The sequence below is a fragment of the Opisthocomus hoazin genome, chromosome 6 (genome assembly GCF_030867145.1).
Source record: "Opisthocomus hoazin isolate bOpiHoa1 chromosome 6, bOpiHoa1.hap1, whole genome shotgun sequence".
In the NCBI taxonomy this organism is placed as follows: Eukaryota; Metazoa; Chordata; class Aves; order Opisthocomiformes; family Opisthocomidae; genus Opisthocomus; species Opisthocomus hoazin.
The window spans coordinates 58,069,120-58,088,080 of NC_134419.1; the positions used below are offsets into that span (position 1 = coordinate 58,069,120).

Genomic DNA, 18,961 nt, shown 5'->3' on the forward strand with positions numbered 1-18,961 from the left:
CTGGAGCTGAACTTGGCAAGGGATGTGAAAAATAACAAGAAGGGCTTCTACAGGTATGTCAGCTGGAAAAAGATGGTTGAAGAAAGCGTACCCCCGCTCATGAGCAAGACCGGCAAACTGGCAACAGCAGATGAGGAGAAAGCTGAGGTACTCAACAACTTTTTTGCCTCAGTCTTCACTGGCAACCTCTCTCCTCACCCCTCCCGAGTCGATGAATGGCATGAAGGAGACCAGGAGGGTAAAATCCCTCCAGCTGTAAGTGAAGACCAGGTTTGGGACCTCCTGCAAAACCTAAACGTACAGAAGTCCATGGGACCTGATGAGATGCATCCCAGAGTCCTGAGGGAACTGGCTGACATAGTTGCCAAGCCACTCTTCATGGTATTTGAAAAGTCAGGGGAAGTTCCCAGTGACTGGAAAAAGGGAAACATTGTGCCCCTTTTCAAGAAGGGTAGAAAGGAAGACCCTGGGAACTACTGCCCTGTCAGCCTCACCTCTGTGCCTGGGAAGATCATGGAACAGATCCTCCTAGAAGATATGCTGAGGCACATGGAGGCCAGGGAGGTGATTCGAGACAGCCAGCATGGCTTCACCAGGGGCAAGTCCTGCCTCACCAACCTAGTGGCTTTCTGTGATGGTGTAACAAGAAGGGTGGACAAGGAAAACCTATGGACGTCATCTATCTGGATTTTTGTAAAGCCTTTGACACGGTCCCCCCCAACATCCTTCTCTCCAAACTGGAGAGCCGTGGATTTGATGGGTGGATCATTCGGTGGATAAGGAATTGGTTGGATGGTCGTAGCCAAAGGGTAGTGGTCAACGGCTCAATGTCTGGATGGAGACCAGTGATGAGTGGAGTCCCTCAGGGGTCTGTACTGGGACCAGTGCTGTTCAATATATTTATCAATGACATGGACAGCGACATCGAGTGTACCCTCAGCAAGTTTGCAGATGACACCAAGCTGAGTGGTACGGTTGAGACACCAGAAGGACGGGAGGCCATCCAGAGGGACCTGGACAAGCTGGAGAGGTGGGCCTGTGTGAACCTCATGAGGTTCAACACGGCCAAGTGCAAGGTCCTACACCTGGGTCGGGGTAATCCCTGCTATCAATACAGGCTGGGGGATGAAAGGATCGAGAGCAGCCCTGCTGAGAGGGACTTGGGGGTACTGATAGACGAAAGGCTGGACATGAGCCGGCAATGTACGCTGGCAGCCCAGAGGGCCAGCTGTGTCCTGGGCTGCATCAGGAGAAGCGTGGCCAGCAGGTCGAGAGAGGTGATTCTGCCCCCTCTACTCTGCTCTGGTGAGACCTCACGTGGAGTACTGCGTTCAGCTCTGGAGCCCTCAGCACAAGAAGGACATGGAACTGTTGGAGCGGGTCCAGAGGAGGGCTACAAAAATGATCCGAGGGCTGGAGCACCTCTCCTATGGGGACAGGCTGAGAGAGTTGGGCTTGTTCAGCCTGGAGAAGAGAAAGCTGCGGGGAGACCTGATTGCAGCCTTTCAGTACTTAAAGGGAGCCTATAGGAAAGATGGGGACAATCTTTTTAGTAGAGACAGCAGTGACAGGACGAGGGGCAATGGTTTTAAACTAAAACAGAGTAGGTTTAGGCTGGATATAAGGAAGAAATTCTTTACAATGAGGGTGGTGAAACACTGGAACGGGTTGCCCAGAGAGGCAGTGGAGGCCCCATCCCTGGAAACATTCAAGACCAGGCTGGACGGGGCTCTGAGCAACCTGATCTAGTTAGTGGTGTCCCTGCTCGCTGCGGGGGGGTTGGACTAGATGACCTCTAGGGGTCCCTTCCAACCCAAAACTTTCTATGATTCTATGATTTAGTGGTGTTTAGTGCTGATTTGTAACTGGCTATTAGCTTTACGAATTTAAGACAAATAAATTTACTTCCAGTGTTGTCTTTTGTCCAAGTTCTCCTTCCTTTCTGGAAAGCTTAGATTGGGCTGTCCAGAAGCAGAAGGGCGACCATTTCTGTTCCAGCAAGAAGCTGAGGGATCTGAATTATCTGTTCTGCTCCAGGCTTAGGAGAACAGTGTTGGCAATGCTGCATTTTTATAGCATGCTTTAGGTATTTATATTCAATAGCTTTGTCCTGTTTTCATTCCCAGTTACAGCTGAATTAAAAAAAGAAACGTTGCTTTTACTGTAACCCTGTTTCTTCCATGAAGTGTTTCTTGACCTTACTATCTGATTGCTCACTGAACTTAGTTGCCTTATTAGTTGCCTTGTTAAAGCTCACTTTTCTTTCTTCTGGTGGAAAATATCTTCTGCTAATTAGTCTGTCCTTAAGAAAATGGTGAAGGTGGTCATAAATGCCTGTGGCTAGTTAGTCTCAACTTCAATTTGTAGTGCAAAAGTTTCAGACATTTTTAGGATCTTTCATCATATAAATTCCAAGAGAATTCTTGGTTTAAACTGGCAGTAGTCTCTTCTGTGTAGGTCTTGCTGTGCAAGAAGATGGTTTTAAAAGGGATTTTCGTTACATACTTGTCAACTGTCGCCATCCAGAGAGTTGCTGCAAAGGTGTTGGAATACCTGTCGGGATTCAGGAACTTGGGCCTGATGTTGGGTTTATTGATAGTTGCGTTAGTGACCACCTGCTATTAGCACACCCATGCATGGGCCTATTCGTCTGCAACTGTAGTAGCAATGAAGTATAAATGTCTAATAAAGGTTAATTCTTCAGTAAGAAGCATGTACTCCTTGAGACTTTACCACAGTCACAGTGGGCCTTTCAGGACCACATTCCTCCGTACCTTCTTACCAGTCTATAAGGAAATGTTGTAGTTACCTTTGTAGGGAGAGGTTGGAGGCCAGGACTGTCTCTTCTATATAAATTTTATCAATTGTCAAAAAAATTGTATCACAAGAGACAAATATGAAGTTAAGTGATTTGTTGTACTGAAATGGCATACTTAGGCAGTTGTCTTAGTCCATAAAGCACTTTATTTTTGTGAAGACGTAAGAATTGCGTTTTTCCGAAGTCTTCCTGCAAAGAATAGAAAATACAGAGTCAGGCTACGCAACTACGTGGCAGATAAACTAATGGGGAAATACTCTTCCCTAAACTGTTGGGTTTTTTCCACACTGGAGCCTAGGTCTGACTGAAAGTGTCTCAGGTCTTCATTATGTTGGTAAAACTGCCAGGTAGTGATACATAAGGGCGTGTTCACTTGCAGTTGTGCTGCTGTGGATGAACGCTTGAAAGGCTGCTCTTACTAGTCAGTATTTGTTTAACAGTTAGAAAGTGTCCCGTTTTCCAAAGCTGTGGTATTTACAGAAGCTTCAACATGAGGACGTAGAGGAGCAATCAATGAGTATTGCCTTACCTCAGAAATATTGAGTTCTTTGTGGCTCATGTGTGGGCTATGGCTAGTGACCAAAGCCTAGTATGTTTCTCCCCCATCCCCACACCTGACGTGGTGCTGATGGTAGGAATAACCTCAGACTTGATCAGCCCCCATCCCTCCTCAAGAGGCATAGCTGGTCTGCGTGTTTCATGGGACTGGCTGCTCAACCCCATTGCTCACTGGCTTTTTGCCTTGCTGGGAGATGTGGCACCCTGAACTTGGGAGGAGAAAGGGGAAACCCTACGGTTGCAGGAGGAAGTCCCTGTTGCTGCAGCATAGGGTATGGATCTATAGGAAAACTGTATGTAGAAGAGATAAAGATGTGCATTGCTTTTCAGCTTCAGGTTTCTGTGAGATGCCCAGCTGAGCCTTACATCTGTGATCAGAGAGTGCTGTTTTGCAAATAGGAACTGTGCATGTTGATGAGAAATCTGTGTATTTTGGTAGTTCATGCAATACGAAGCTGCTGATCTCATTAAAAAAACCTTAACAGCTGTGCACTTGTGCAGAGGTGGATTTGAAAACTGGTTGTGACACAGTTTAAGGATATCGACTATTTATTAAAGCTGTTTTAAAATTTTTTTCTACTAGCTATTTATAAAGTCTGTTTTTCTTGCTCGTGAAAGAGAATATGAAATACTTGTTATTACTCGTACTGTCCAAAAGGATTACCATAAGGCTCTGGAAATTGGGAGGTATTGTTTGTGCCACCATCTCAATATTTATAGTATGTGGCTAATGATTGAAAATACTAACCTAGCTGTACGTACACATTGCAAAATATTCAGTGGTTTCCTCTGAGAGTAAGCAGGAGCAAGGTATTTGAAAAAAAGACTTCTTCGAATTTGAATGTAGTTCAAGATCAAGTGGAGGTGATCTTTGTAGTTAGGCTAAGCCGTACAGTAAACAGCTTAATTTGCCAATTTATTGTTAACTTTTATTGTTTCATGTAATTTGCCTTCCTCTTTGCAGGTCAGTTGACAACATAATTGATAACCTTTCTGTAGTCATTTACTGCTGTGCTCTAATTGCTCTTTTCAAAACTATGACTCAGTACAAAATAATTCAATACATGATCTAAAAACAATTAACAGTTCAAAGCTATCTTTTTATAGTATGTACAAAGGGAACAGAGCAAAAAGCTTCCACGCATGCAGTAGAAATGATATAACTGAATTTGAAAAAACCCTTTTTGCTGGGGTCCAGATTGTTTAGTGTGGGTTTTTTTTTTCTTTAGTAGAACTTCCTGGTTGCTGCTGTGATCCAGTGTTTGCACAGTGTGGGTTGATGGCTCTCTGGGTGCATCACCTGGGAGGTTCAGGATGTCCTGCATCACTTGGTGGGAGTTGTAAACCAGTGTGTTTGATCACCCACCCAGCAGCAGAGCAGCTGCAAAGGAGAACCAGGGTGATGACATGTAGACATGTAATTTACATTATTTGAATTGCAGGGCAGTTTCTAGGCAGATATGTATTGTGTGGGCTTACTGTGCGGTGTGAAGTGGCTCTTGCAGAGCCAGGTCAGAGGTGTTGGTACTGTGCTCCCCAGAGGCTCTGTTACTCAGGGGGCATGGAGGTGTGGGTAGCTCTGTGTGGCTTCGTATGGGGCCACTTTAGGGGTGTCTGCACTGTGTCGTCTGGCTCTTTGGGGTACTGGGAGAGCCTGTGATAAAAGCTTCTGGACTAGGTGCTTGTCACCTCATCTGCTAATTACATAGTGATATATAACTTACAAAAAAAAAAAATTTGCTTGACTTCAGTATATCTGTTCAGAGGGTAACAGGCATTGTGGGTGTGATGGGTAAACTGATCCCTGTAAGAAGATGTTCATATATTGACAGAACAACATGGCCGCTGTACAGTTCAATAGACTACACAGTTTACATTAGTACACCAGAAGAATATGCAGGTCCATTTCCAGAAAGTCAGGGAAACGTGATGACTTCCGCTGATAAACTGTAAATGTCTCAAACAGCAGCTTTGTATCATATTGTATGGTTGGGTTTGATAGCTCCATCTTTCAAAGATGGGGCTTCTGACATGATCAAAGGGTGCTTTTGGGGAAACCAGGTAGAGACGTGAAATTCTCCATAGGTCCTTGTAGCACATTCAGCAGCATACCTGAGTCTCCGTTTCTGAGCTGTGTGTGTGAGTTTGCTGACTTCTCTCGGATACCTGGGCAGTCCAGGGGAGCTTGCCTGGAGTGTGTTGTTTTGTCTGTCTGCCTAGAAATAGGTATTTGCTTGTGCCTTTCAAGCCTCCAGGAACGTACTTAATCTCACATTAATTACCTAATACTTGCTTGATCAGGATTGCTCTGAAAAGGTATCTCAGCAACTTCTATAGAGTCATATCTAAGGAATTAAAAACCCAAGTAAAACAGTACCCAGGCAACTAACACACAAATGAACTGATCAAACCAGTATTCACCTTGGATGGGAAGGGTTTGACAGTTGGCATGACCCCTTTGACTGGGTTTTGGCTCATCATGATAGTTCAACATATAGCATCAGCATGATGCTGCTGTAGTAACACGTTTGATCTCTGAGGTCCGTAAGAACATGAGAGGTGGGATTATTCAGATAAGAGCCTTTGAAACTGCAGAAGGTCTGAAGTGAAATGTAGTGAAGCCTAGTTAGCTTTGGGTGATTAACTCTTGTGGGACTAGGTACGAGCTGTTGCCTTTTAATCAGGGTTTTAAACGAGTTTTGCATATTCTTGACAGCTTTTCAAGTTTGCCTTTGACATGAGTGAGCTCATGTATGTCCTTGTTGGAAAACAAGAAAATGTTTGTCTTGTCAGTGTTTGTAGTGGCCTTTTGTTGTGTTGTTACTGATTCTGGAAATGAATGAGCACAGCTGTCTCTGTTCTGTTGTTTAAGGTGAAAGTTTTGGCACATGAGAACTTAATACTGTTTGGCAGATAATTTTTTTTAATTTATTTTTTTCTCCTTCTTCCCATGGGTGATAATATCCTGAGCAACGCCACTGTTAAGCATTTCTGCTGCCCTCTGAGTCCCACCACTGCCACTGCATTCCCTGATCACTGGTGTTTCCTTGTAGATTTAGGGTTCCTTCGGGTGTTTCTTCCAGAAGTAAATCACAGGGTGAGGTGGGAGGGATGCAGAATTCATCCTATAGCTGAAAACAGAGGTTTTTGAGTCCTTCGTCCTGGCTTTTGTATTGGGGAGAAAAAGGACAGAATGTAGTCTAAGCTTGCTTGTTTAACAGTTGTGAAAACTTGCCTTCTTTGAAGTTGTTGGGGGGATTTTTATATAGGGTTTGAAGGTTGAACAGTTAGGCTTTGCTGTAGGAAGTATTTCTTATCCCTCTGTCTCCAGAGGTTCGGGTTGTCTCTAGCTGAAAGTCACATTGGTGCTTAGGAAATAAACTTCAGTTAAAAGAAAGTTCACTTCTTCTGTATCTAAGGTGATATATCAATAGTCCTAGGAAGAGTAGGAACAATCTGCTGTTGAGGATGGGTGAGCTGATGTAGAATATTCAGGGCTAAACCTGAATCTGCTGAGATAAAGGAGAACTAGAATTTGCTTGAATGATAAAACCTGTGTCTGTGCTTCTCCAAGGTGCTTTTTTTCCATGGTGAGACTTAGCTTTCCGGGTTGTGCTGATGAATTGTTCATTAACTTCTTCGTTTTCAGCTGTGGTCAGATTTACTTCCAACGTTATAGCATGGGCCGTTCAGTAGCTGAAGCTGACACATCTCTTCAATGAACCCTGCTTGTGTTCTGCCTAGTGACAGCCACTTGTGCTCGTTTGCAAGTGCCACATAAAATGAATATGAAACCAATTGCCAGCAATCACTTTCAGACAAGCTCTTAATATTTTATGGCAAAGTTTTATGCACAGTCTCTTCATCTCCCTTTAAAGCTAGAAATTAGTTTTTTTTTTCTTTTTTTTGTACTGATCAGTGTGCTTTCCCAAGTTATTTACTGTTAAATAAAAAGGTGGGGAAAAGTGAAGTATCGTTAGCAGTTGCCAGAGTACAATGTTCAGAACTTTGATGCTGCCATGTGATGCTGAGTCATTAATCGATTGTAAAGAAGATTGAGCATGGAAACCTCAGGCCTTCTGTTTAATATTTTTATTAACCTGCACTACTGTTTTGAATTTATCAGTGGTCATCAGTCACAGTGGTGATTGTGCTTTGCACTCCTGTCTTTATCAGAAATGTAGAGGCAGTAGTAACCTTTGCCTGTGTGCATGCTCTGAAGAGGCAATCTTTCATGATTTTCCCCATAATTAAAAACACTACTGTTGCTGTTTTAACCTTGATGGTGATTTTTATTGTCGTTTTTAGATGATATGAAACCACATCAGAACTGGAGTCGTGACTCCAGAGACTGAACAGGGAGTGGTTAAGTAGTCTTAGATATCCAGTGCTGATGAGAAACCAAATATACTGTGTTAGAGGCTTTTGAAAGCTCAGGATTGTATTTTATAAGGAAACAGTTTTAATTCTTGTTAAAATAATACTGTGAGATAGCTGTGAGTGTGAGAGGATTGTTTTGTCTCCCAAGGTGATCTGGTCTTTCAACATAAGGATTTCATGAGACTAAAGCAGTTGAAATATAAACTCAAGTTACAGTGAGAATGAGTGCCTTGTTTATGCTTTCTTTTGTCTTCATAAGATTTTCTTTGCTTCATCTTTAAAGCTTCTGTGTGTGTATATGCTGTAATTTGTTTCCTGCTTTGGAAACATGTGTCTTGCTTTTTTTAAACTAAGAAGTTAACCATGTTTTTTGTAATTTGCTGACATTTAAAAATTCCTACTAACATGAGCTGGAAAGTAAAGCCAAACCTTGCTGTAAAGCCAGACCTAATAGCCAGGATGTGATTTTTTTTTTTTTTTTTTTTTCTCCTTAGCATCTCTGAAACTTTTTTGGGGGGCTATATGGGGGTGTGAAATCCACTCCCTATGGAGTGAATGATGCCTACATACTATGTTTTGCAGGCTTTAGCAGCATGTTTACATTACTAGCTTCCTTGCTTAGTAAACTGTAAAATACAGACCACCATGTTTGGAAGCAGGCATATGTATAAGGGCGTGCAGCTGTGATGAAATGAAAATGTGCCGAGTTGCTAGAGCTGATGATATTCCCCCAAGAGTGCTAAAAGCACTTGAATGAAATAGCTGAAATAACAGTCAGTGCGTGTTGGTTTTGGCTAAGAAGCTTATGGGGGCTGGCAGGTGTGATGATTCAAAAACAAATAATTAAATAAAGGAAAAATGAACAAAGCAGCTCCAGGAAAGAGTCAGAATTACAGCCCCGTCTGTGGGAAAAATGATTGAGAGTTCTTGGAGCTGTGGGGAAGGATCAGCAAACATACAGATAGGGTGATCTGGGAGACACAGTCATGATTTCCAAACATTTTTATCGAAAGAAATCACGCAACCCGGGGCTAAGGGGAAGGTCCTTAGGTTGTCTCACAACCGACTACACTTACATGGGTAAAAAAAAAAAAGCACTTTTATTCAAGATAAGTAAGATAAATTGTTTTTACTAGGAGGGTTGTAAGAGGACCTTCTGAGACTAACTGGGCATAAAAATTGAGTATCTGTGAAGTAATGCCCATGGTAAAATGATCTTGTGTCTCAGTAGAATGTGGGATAACTTACTGCTCGGGTGTTGAGTTTTGGGGTCATTATAGTTGTCTGGAAGTGTCTCGAACTTCTGTAAGCTAACTAGAAAAGGTGTTAGATGTCATGAATTAAGAAAACGGAGAGCATGGCTACGATGTAGCTTACTGTCTTGAGTATTTTGCATTTCTAATACTCTGATCTAAAAGGATATAGGTCATTTGGAAAAACTGTGGAATGACTAAGGTAGGATTTCTCAACTTGGGAAGAATATTATTGCAAAGTTATAAGTAGAAAGGATTAAATGGTACATAACATCTACAAATAGAAAAGATTGAGCAGTGTGTGGAGCTGTGCAGCTGCTTTCCACAGGACGTTTGTTGTGCGTGCTATAAATGTTTGTGGATTTAAGCAGAGATTTGACAAAGTAAAGATTTACTGAGCGGCCCTACATGACATTAGAAGCCACATCTGGCCCAGCAGATCTCTGAGCTGGAAATTGCAGGAGGTCAAAGGAATAGCTTTCTGTCTTCTGTATATGTGTGGTTTTTTGCTGCTGTTCCTATTTGTTAACAGACAGGGGGGATGTGAATGTGTACTAAAACCCAGAAAGCCTTCCCTGAATGTGTATGTGGAGGGTGAGGATATAAATGAACTAGTCAAATGAGAAAGCGCAGGGAACAAAGAAGGGAGTGGGAAGGGAAGAGAAAGGGGTTGAAGGATCCTAAAACTTTAGAATTTTAAAATGAGGGAATTGGAGGGGAGGTTCATAAACAACCAAGGGGAGAAATGTAGGTAGAACCGCTGATTTTGGAGGAGCTGGAAGAGGGAATATAGTGAATGTACACCTCTTGGAGCAGCAAAGGCATGGGTGGAAAATATGTAACATCCTCCATAGAGAACCTTTCTGTGGTTTTAATGCTTCTTTTGAACAGGAAGCAGAGGCAGGTTTCTTATACTTATTTTTTAAGTGATATTTTGTCAAAAGGGAGAGTATGTGTCTGAATATGCATACATGTCTAAGGAGTATAGTCACAAGAGCTGCAGGCTCACCAAGGAGCAGAACGGTGCAAGGTGTGTTTCAGACTACGCAAACAGCATGGCTATATCGAGCTGGTAGTACAGAGCCCATCCTGTGCCCCTGCTGAATTCCTGCTTATCTCATCAAAGTTTGAATCTACAGGCAAGTTCCCCAGTTAACCATTTTTCAGTTGCTTCAGACTTTAGGTTGGAGCAGAGGGAAACGCCTCCTTTTCAGGCCAATCAAGATGTATTTTATCTGTGGGTGGACTTCACTGGCAGGTGGAGTGTTGCCAAACATCACCTCTTGTCTCATGAAAGCTAAACGTGTATTTACATATGCTAGAACAAGTGACGTGGGCTTCTGAGTGCCACTTGGAGATGGTCCCAAAAAACCACCATCCTTATGGAGCAAGGGGCAGATTTTCATCTCGGCCAGCGCTTCCTCATACAGCAAGCCAGCTCTTATCTTTCCTTTGGCTGAACAATGTGTAACCTTTTTTTGCACAAACTGTCTTCGTTTAGACTTTGTTTGTGTTACGAGTCAGTGGCTTAATTTGCTAGCCTGTGTGCTGATGGAGCATAAACTTTTTGACTCGTTGGTACTCTGGAGAGTTAGTGGTAGTAGTAGTCCTGCTTATAATTGGGACTAATAAGTTGTGGAGGGACAACTGTTTTCTTCCAATGACTAAACTTTGGTAAATGCTGATCAACCTTCCAAATAGCTGAACTATATTATAGGAAGAAGGAAAAAAAAAAAAGGCAATATTTTGTTATCAAATTATGATTCGTGTTCTAGCATGATACGTGGTTAAAAGCATTAGTGGTTGTAGAGGTAGGCAAGAAATAAAAAAAAAATCCTGCACTGATGGTGGTGTGCCAGGGAGGGAAGCAGTCTGTGTGTTAAATCAGTGATTTGCTTGTGCAGGCAGTCATGTGGTTGTAGTTAGGCCAGAGGGTAGTAGCGGTTTACTGTAGTTTCTCAATGTGACAATAAGTTTGTACTTAATTTTAATCTTGAAACTGAATTGTCAGTTATCCTTTATTATAGCAATTGGAAAAGCTTTTTGATCCTCAAATCTAGCAAAATTAGTGCTGGAAACTTTTAAACTTTCCGGGTCTAAAATGATGGTAATGTGGGGGCTTCTTTTTGCTGCGCCTTGGATTAATTTAGGCAGAAGCTTATTAAAAAGACTTTAAAATAAAGTACTTTATGCATATGCCAGGGAACAAAAAAAAAATTACTGACTCTAATCCATCCTATTAAACACAGCTCAACATCCTGGGAAAAGCTGTTGTGTTTTAGCCATAGGTTTGCACTAATGCAAATCTATGAGATTTGCAGTAAAAATTTTATTTGATTAAAAAATAAAGTCTCAGGGAGTTTTTCCAAATACAGCCCATGATGCGGGAAAGGCTATATGTATTTGCAATGGATCTGCATTACCGAAATAATGAGTTACTGCGATGTCCTCGAGCCTTCCCATGTGCTGAAAGTGGAAGGGGACTCTGTCACATCCGATGAAGGGCCTGGTGATTTGCTGCCCTTCTTACAAAAATTATCAAAATTCCTGATGCGAGGAGGCAAAGCTATTTAGAAATTTTATGTTTAATCCAAAACCAGTATATCAACTGTAGCATGATCACTGGTCTTCCCGTACTTGGGAAGAGCACAAGTGACTAGGCTCACACAGGGAGATGTACTGAGTATATGGATGTACACCATCAATCTGTTTCGTGCTTTTTGCTTACCGTATTTATATTAGAGTCTAGCTGTAGCCTAACTGCATTTAGTACAACTTCTTGCATTTCATTTAAGAGCCAATATCTTAAACTGGGACAAAATTTAGGAAGCTTGGATGCTTTAGAAAAAGTCTGTAATATACGGGAATTCCCAAACAGGTTTTTATCGGGCACTGGAGTAGAACCAGTTCAAAGTCTACTTCTTTAAGCCTTCATTGATGACAGCTGTGCAATATGTTGGTATGTTTGTTTTAAAGCACAGGCTCTTGCTTATCCTTTGTGCTTTTTTCTTTTTCAGTTCAAAACCCATTTCTTCACCTTTGATTGTACAAGTTGGACATGCAGAGACACTTCAGCCGCTGCTTGCCCTTATGGGTTTCTTCAAAGATGATGAGCCTCTCAAGGCAAACAATTACGTCAGACAAACACATCGTAAATTTCGCAGTGGCCGGATTGTGCCTTATGCAGCTAACCTGGTATTTGTTCTTTACCACTGTGATCAAGTGAAAACCTCTAAAGAAGAGTATCAAGTGCAGATGCTGTTGAATGAAAAACTGATGTCATTTCATCACTCGAATGAAGCCATTTCTACTTATGCGGACCTCAAGGACTATTACAAGGACATCTTGGAAAACTGCCATTTCAAAGAAGAGTGTGAATTACCAAAAATTAACATTACTGCTATTGATGAACTTTGAGGGAATGAAACAGTGGGTATTCTGCAAATTGACCTCGGTTCTATGCGCCAGACATTGTGAGCAAGCACTTTTGATGATTTTCTGCTGCTGTGTTGACTTTCTAAACTTGCAGATTTGATGGCTTGTCTCGGTTAGCTCAATGCACTGTTTATTTATTACATAAATAGAATTACAAAAACAAATGCTGTAACAGGGATTTTACTGAGCATTTGTAACAAATACATGATGCAGGGTGAAACGCACCTGTGTGTTTATATGTAGGAATAAGTAATTTCATTGGTCATTCCTCTTATGGATGTGCCATAGATGGATTTAAGAGCTAGGGCAACTTCTATCAGAGCTGAAAGTAGTCAGACTTACTCAGTATTCCTTTGCGCTGCCTGTTTTGCTAGCTACTGTTTTCCTGTGGCAGGCATGAATACAAACCTGTGAGCTTTTTTTGCTCCTTTTCTTGACCCTCTAGGAGGGAGGGGGTACATAGTCCTTGTCCAGAGCTGCCCAACTTCTGCCTGGACAGCACCATGCAAACATCTCTTTTTTTGGGCATTTAGAGCTGGAAGAGTTGTAGTGTTCCTGCGTGCATTACCTACCTGAAAAGGGTCCAGGAGTTAAAATTCTTAAAGCTGTCATCGACCCATCCCGCACAGCAAGTTAGAGCCTCCATGGTAAGTAAATTTCCTTTAAAAAGAAGTTGTTAAAAAACAACAGGCAAACAAAAAACCAACACCACAAAAAATTCGGGGAGTAGGAAGTAGTCACTCTTCCTTTAAGGTGCTCTGGGAGTTGAATAGTTGTTCTCTAACTAATCTGGTGTGTCGTTTCACTTCACTCCATGAATTTCTTGTGTTAAAGGTTGGGGCTAGGGCATTCAGGTTAGGCTGTGCTACAGCTATGAACACCTTGATCTGGTTCAGGTGCTGATAGTTTTCCTAGTAGCTCCAGTTGGAAGAGACCTCTAGAGGTCTCTAGTCCAGCCTCCTGCTTGAAATGGGATTGTTGCTAACCCTAAACTAGGCAGATTTTGGACTCTAAAGTGTCTGGCTGAGACTTGACTTCTCGGTTTGATGCACTGAATGTGTTGTCACTTACGGAGGCATTACACATTTGACATGCCACCTTGTTCTTGAAATGAAGCTGATTTTAAATAAATTAATTGCATGCAAGTACTGGCGATCTTTTAAAGCAACTGCACTTAAAGTAAGTTCAGTTGCTACTGAAAGTTGGAAAGTATTTTAAAGCTCTGCAGTGTGGCAGAAAAAGGAAGAATGAAGATAATTGTCCAGAAATGTCTGAAATGCAGTAAGTCAGATAAAAATTCCTTCATCACACAGAAGGGAATGGCTGTGTGAACAAGTTGCCCCAAAGCAAGTGAGGGTGTGGATTTATGGTGCTGGTAGCTCTTGAAGTACGTACTCACAGCCTATGAGTGTTCAGAGCTCACCCCGAAGAGTGAGGCATAGTTTGCTGTGTTTACTGGGGAGCGGGTGAAAGGTTTGTGTAAGTGATTACCACAGGGTGTCAAGTGCACTATAAAGGTTTATACTCTCATTTGCTGAAGGGTAGCTGCTGCTTCTAGGCTCACCTTCAGAACTGGGAACGTAACTGTTGCGAAAACAAAAACAGGAAAGAGAAAGCCAAACTGGCTCAAAGTTGAGGAGTTAAACAGTGTCTAATTTTTTGATTTTTCTTGAGAACTTAGGCTTCTCTCACTTTTTTTTTTTTAATATGGCTTGTATAAAAACACTTAAGGTTTACAGATATGTAAGTTAAGGAGCAATTAAAACTGTTTTTTACTGTTGTGCTCTGAGTTAAGGGCTTTCTCCTACATTGGACGTAGAGCCCCGTTTCATTAGTGCACTGATTTCTGTGGAGAACAAGTTTCTGATTGCTGAAGATACTGATTAAAACTGGTGGATATTTCAGCATTAACATCATGGTGAAATATTCGCCAGTGTTAGCTCTGCAACTCTTTTTCTGAAGCTGGTGAAACAGTTAGGGAGGAGTATCAATGCTGAAACAAATGTAGGAATATAGGTCAGGATAATTGTCAGCCCCAGCATATGACTTTTACTGCTATATCAGCTTTGCATGTCTCCTTTTTTACATGATCCTACCTTGCGACTAAGTCAACTGATCATAATTACTGTGACAGATGCCTGTTAGGAACTTCATTGCAACACTTGAGGCAAGCTACAACGAAATGAGCCTTTGTTTAAAGGCAATTAAGTTTGGTAAATAGCAGATACAAGGGAGGGTAAATCTACCTTTGAACAAATATTTTTTTCTGTGAGTCAGTCATCCTGTAATGATTCATGATTTGAACAGAAGGGATTAAACCCTGACTGTTGGAGACAGATGGAGGATTTCTGTTTGTCAGTTCAGTGAGGCTGATTTTAAGACATCACTTTTGTTAAAAGTGATGCCCTTTCTTCCTTATGGAGGAGGAATACATTGCACTTGACTGCTTTTTTGGTCATATGCCAGATGAGGTGGAGGAACCAAAAGAATTCCTTCTTACCGGGAAGCATCATTTACTTCTGCATTACCAAGTTGATTGTATACTTAAATTCTGTGGAAAGGGCTTCAAGAGGCTGTTTTCTATTTTGTCTTGGAGTACAGGCCCGTCATACCTCCAGCATAACAGATATATCTTCAGCAGCTGTCAGCAAGTAATGAAAAGGAAAATGTGCTGTTTGGTTTCTGATCTGTATTTAAAGGATGTGCTGACTCACTCCTTTGGCAGAATTAGAGGCTCAATGTGGAAACTTTGCACAGTTGTAGCAACAGAAGTGTCTGGACATGTAAAACTAGGCACTTGCTCGTGTGACTGATTCTTGCCTTTGGGAAGGTAACTTCGGTATGACCCTTTTATTTAGTAAATGTATAAATGAATTTGTTCATCTACTAAAAAGGAAGACTAAAATGGATCAAAATACTTCTGTAAAGTTGGGCACTAGCTCAGGGAGCAGTGTTTCAACAGGCTGCCATATAGAGTCATAGAATCATAGGTTGGAAAAGACCTCTAAGATCATCAAGTCCAACCATCTGCCCAACAACACCATGCCTACTAAACCATATCCTGAAGTGCCACATCTACACTTTTTTTAAACACCTCCAGTGTTGTGGCTGGTGACTCCACCATCTCCCTGGGCAGCCTGTTCCAATGTCTGACCACTCTTTCAGTAAAGAAATTTTTCCTAATACCCAATTTAAATCTCCCCTGACACAACTTGAGGCCATTGCCTCTCATCCTATCTCTAGTTACCTGGGAGAAGAGACCAACACCTGCCTCACTACAACCTCTCCTAGTTGTAGAGAGCAATAAGGTTCCCCCTCAGCCTCCTCTTCTCCTGACTAAACAGCCCCAGCTCCCTCAGCCGCTCCTCGTAAGACTTGTTCTCTACACCCCTCATTGCCCTTCTCTGGACATGCTCCAGCACCTCAATATCCTTCTTGTAAAGAGGGGCCCAAAATTGAACACAGTACTCGAGGTGCGGCCTCACCAGTGCCGAGTACAGGGGCACGATCACCTCCCTGCTCCTGCTGGCCACACTATTCCTGATCCAAGCCAGGATGCTGTTGGCCTTCTTGGCCACCTGGGCACACTGCTGGCTCATGTTCAGCTGGCTGTCAACCCCAAGGTCCTTTTCCGCTGGGCAGCTTTCCAGCCACTCCTCCCCAAGCCTGTAGCGTTGCATGGGGTTGTTGCGACCAAAGTGCAGGACCTGGCATTTGGCCTTGTTGAATCTCATACGGTTGGCCTTGGCCCATCGATCCAGCCTGTCCAGATCCCTCTGCAGAGCCTTCCTACCCTCGAGCAGATCAACGCTCCCGCCCAACTTGGTGTCATCTGCAAACTTACTGAGGGAGCACTCAATCCCCTCATCCAGATCACTGATAAAGATGTTAAACAAGACCGGACCCAAAACTGAGCCAACACCCCTCGTGACTGGCCGCTAACTGGATTTAACTCCATTCACCACCACTCTCTGCGCTTGGCCATCCAGCCAGTTCTTTATCCGGCGAAGAGTACACTCATCCAAACCATAGGCACGTAGTTTCTCCAGGAGTATGGTGTGGGGAACAGTGTCAAAGGCCTTACTAAAGTCCAGGTGGACATCATCCACAGCCATTCCTTTGTCTACAAGGCAGGTCACCTGGTCATAGAAGGAGAGGAGGTTGGTCAAGCAGGACCTGCCTTTCATGAACCTGTGCTGGCTGGGCCTGATCCCCTGGTTGTCCTTCACATGCCTGGTGAGCGCACTCAGGATGAATCGTTCCATAATCTTCCCCAGCACCAAGGTCAGGCTGACAGGCCTGTGGTTCTCCAGATCCTTCCAGCCCTTCTTGTAGATAGGTGTTACGCTGGCATTCCTCCAGTCAGCTAGGACCTCCCCTGTTAGCCAGGACTACTGATAGATGATGGAGAGTGGCTTGGCCGGCTCCTCCACCAGCTCCCTCATGGCATTGCAGGTTACCACATCCTGAAAAAGTCCTGCAGGAAAAATAATGCTTTTTCTTCCTTCATATGTCTCTGGACAAAACACTTCATCTCGGTCATCTGTTGATGAGTTTTTCTGTAACCTTTCTCAAGCTGGAAGCTTACACTGATGAAAAATATTGACAGTATTCTTGGATGCTGGCCTTATATACATTTGAAATGCATTTTATTTTGTTAAATGTCTAAAGCTGAACAAATCTGGCAAATTCATTTTTTCCTCCTAGTAAGTACTGTTGCTGTGATTCTGGTTAGCATTGAGCTGTTGAATTGCTGGGTGCAATGTGAATTTGTAATAATATGGTACTAACTGGATGAATTTTGAGAACTCATTTTGGATTTTTAGTGCTGTGAAATAAAACTGCACACTTTCTTCATCTCTTTTATGAGCAGTAATAATGATCTTTAACGATCTTTTGTATCATGGCTGTGTTCTGCTTGAAAATACATTTGGTAGGTGGCTGTTACTTGCATTGGTGTCTTTGATTATTTTAAGTTGTCAGATTGCTTGGTGATTAATATAAAATGTTTTAATTGGGTTTTACTCTCACATTTTGAGGTGAGTGAAAATTTACTTTTGTTTCCAGGAGCCCTGGTTTTAAAAACAATGATGGTTTCCTGACAAGGTTTTTGCAGATACTTCTATAGTATGCAAAATGTCTGGAAATGTCTTGCATTTTGTAGTGGGGCGAAGGTTAACACACGTGGTTTTGTGCAGTCCAGAATCTGCTGCAGTTATTATTTTTCTAAACATCACTCTCTCGATTAAGAGGTTGACACTGTTGATTTGATAAAGAATTTGAAACATACATCATGCAATACTTTCTAACCTGTCGTAGATATTTAGCAATAGAGTTTCTTTACTGAGTATCCATTAGCTACTTAGTTTATTAATTCTCTGATTACCTGTATGTAAAAATTAAGCTTTGTCTGTTGCATGCTTATTTGTAGATGCGCTGTGACTGGAATCTTTGATCAAGGGCTGTTTCTTCATTTTCAGAAGTATTAGTTTGTAAGACAGTTTGAAATAGAAAACAACTGATGCTGTTTTGTTTAAAACAAACCAATCCCAAACTGTATAGTCATAGGAAAAGAAGTGAAATGTCTCTAAAATTAAGATACCAAAGCCATGTGTAACTTTCTAGGAGAAGAACATGAGCACCACCATCCCCCCCTACCCCTTTTTTTAAGATGTATAATATATTAAATGGTCACTGTGTTAGTTGTCTAACTTTTCAAAAGGAGTTTAATATTATCAGATACTAGTTTGCAGTTGCTGGTGGGGCAGATATAATGGTTTATCTTTACATTCTTAAATTCTTGCTTTCTTGAGCTTTAAGTTATAGACTATTTCTCCTGATTGTCAGAGTCATTTCAGACCTGGCCATCCTCAGGACTGACCTTACTGGACTGAAGTGGTCACTTGTGTCCTCCACAGTCTTTGAAGGGTAGTTGATTATGGACTGTCAGAAGATTATATACAAATCCAAACAGTTTATATTGGTAAGCCTACCAAAGCCTGGTGCCAGGAGCAGGTGAGCCAGGGAGAGCACATAACTTTAAGATTTCTGGGGAGATTTTTTTTTGCCCTCCCTTCCTCCTAAGAATTTGTTGTCTTGAGGCCAGCCGCACTTTCATCACCCGTGTCATCGTGTGATGGTGAGGCCATCCTTTGCTTTTGTGCGTGGTGTAGTGGGTTTCTGTGTTTTGAAAGTCCTGTCTGTTTTTTGTGTTGTTTTGACTGATGGGTGCATGGGTGTGTTTTGTCTTTGATATGCTGCTATTTTCAGATTCATCATGAAGACTCAGCAACTTCTGTGTAGCTGGGTCAGCTTTTGAGTGCTGTTTTTTCTGCCTGTTTTCTCATGATTTGTGGTCCAGTAAATAGAAAACTATTTGTAAATTGCTTTGTTTCTGATGTTGATAAAGTTTATGAAAAGGGTTTTCATTGACTGAAGTATATGCTAGGCCAGAGCTAGGTTCTGCTTCCAGATCTGATACAGGTAGATGTTTATAAAGGCTGTACAGCTATTTTCC

General features: G+C 42.1%; 1 protein-coding gene across 1 annotated transcript in view; it reads left to right on the top strand.

Moving 5' to 3' along the window:
* Positions 1-17,391, top strand: part of MINPP1 (multiple inositol-polyphosphate phosphatase 1) — a 29,229-nt gene extending 11,838 nt beyond the window's left edge. Inside the window, exon 5 of the mRNA XM_075423255.1 lies at positions 12,027-17,391. Coding sequence (XP_075279370.1) covers positions 12,027-12,426 — 400 coding nt within the window. The 3' untranslated portion in view covers positions 12,427-17,391. The remainder of the gene's footprint in view (positions 1-12,026) is intronic.
* Positions 17,392-18,961: the final 1,570 nt, after the last annotated feature.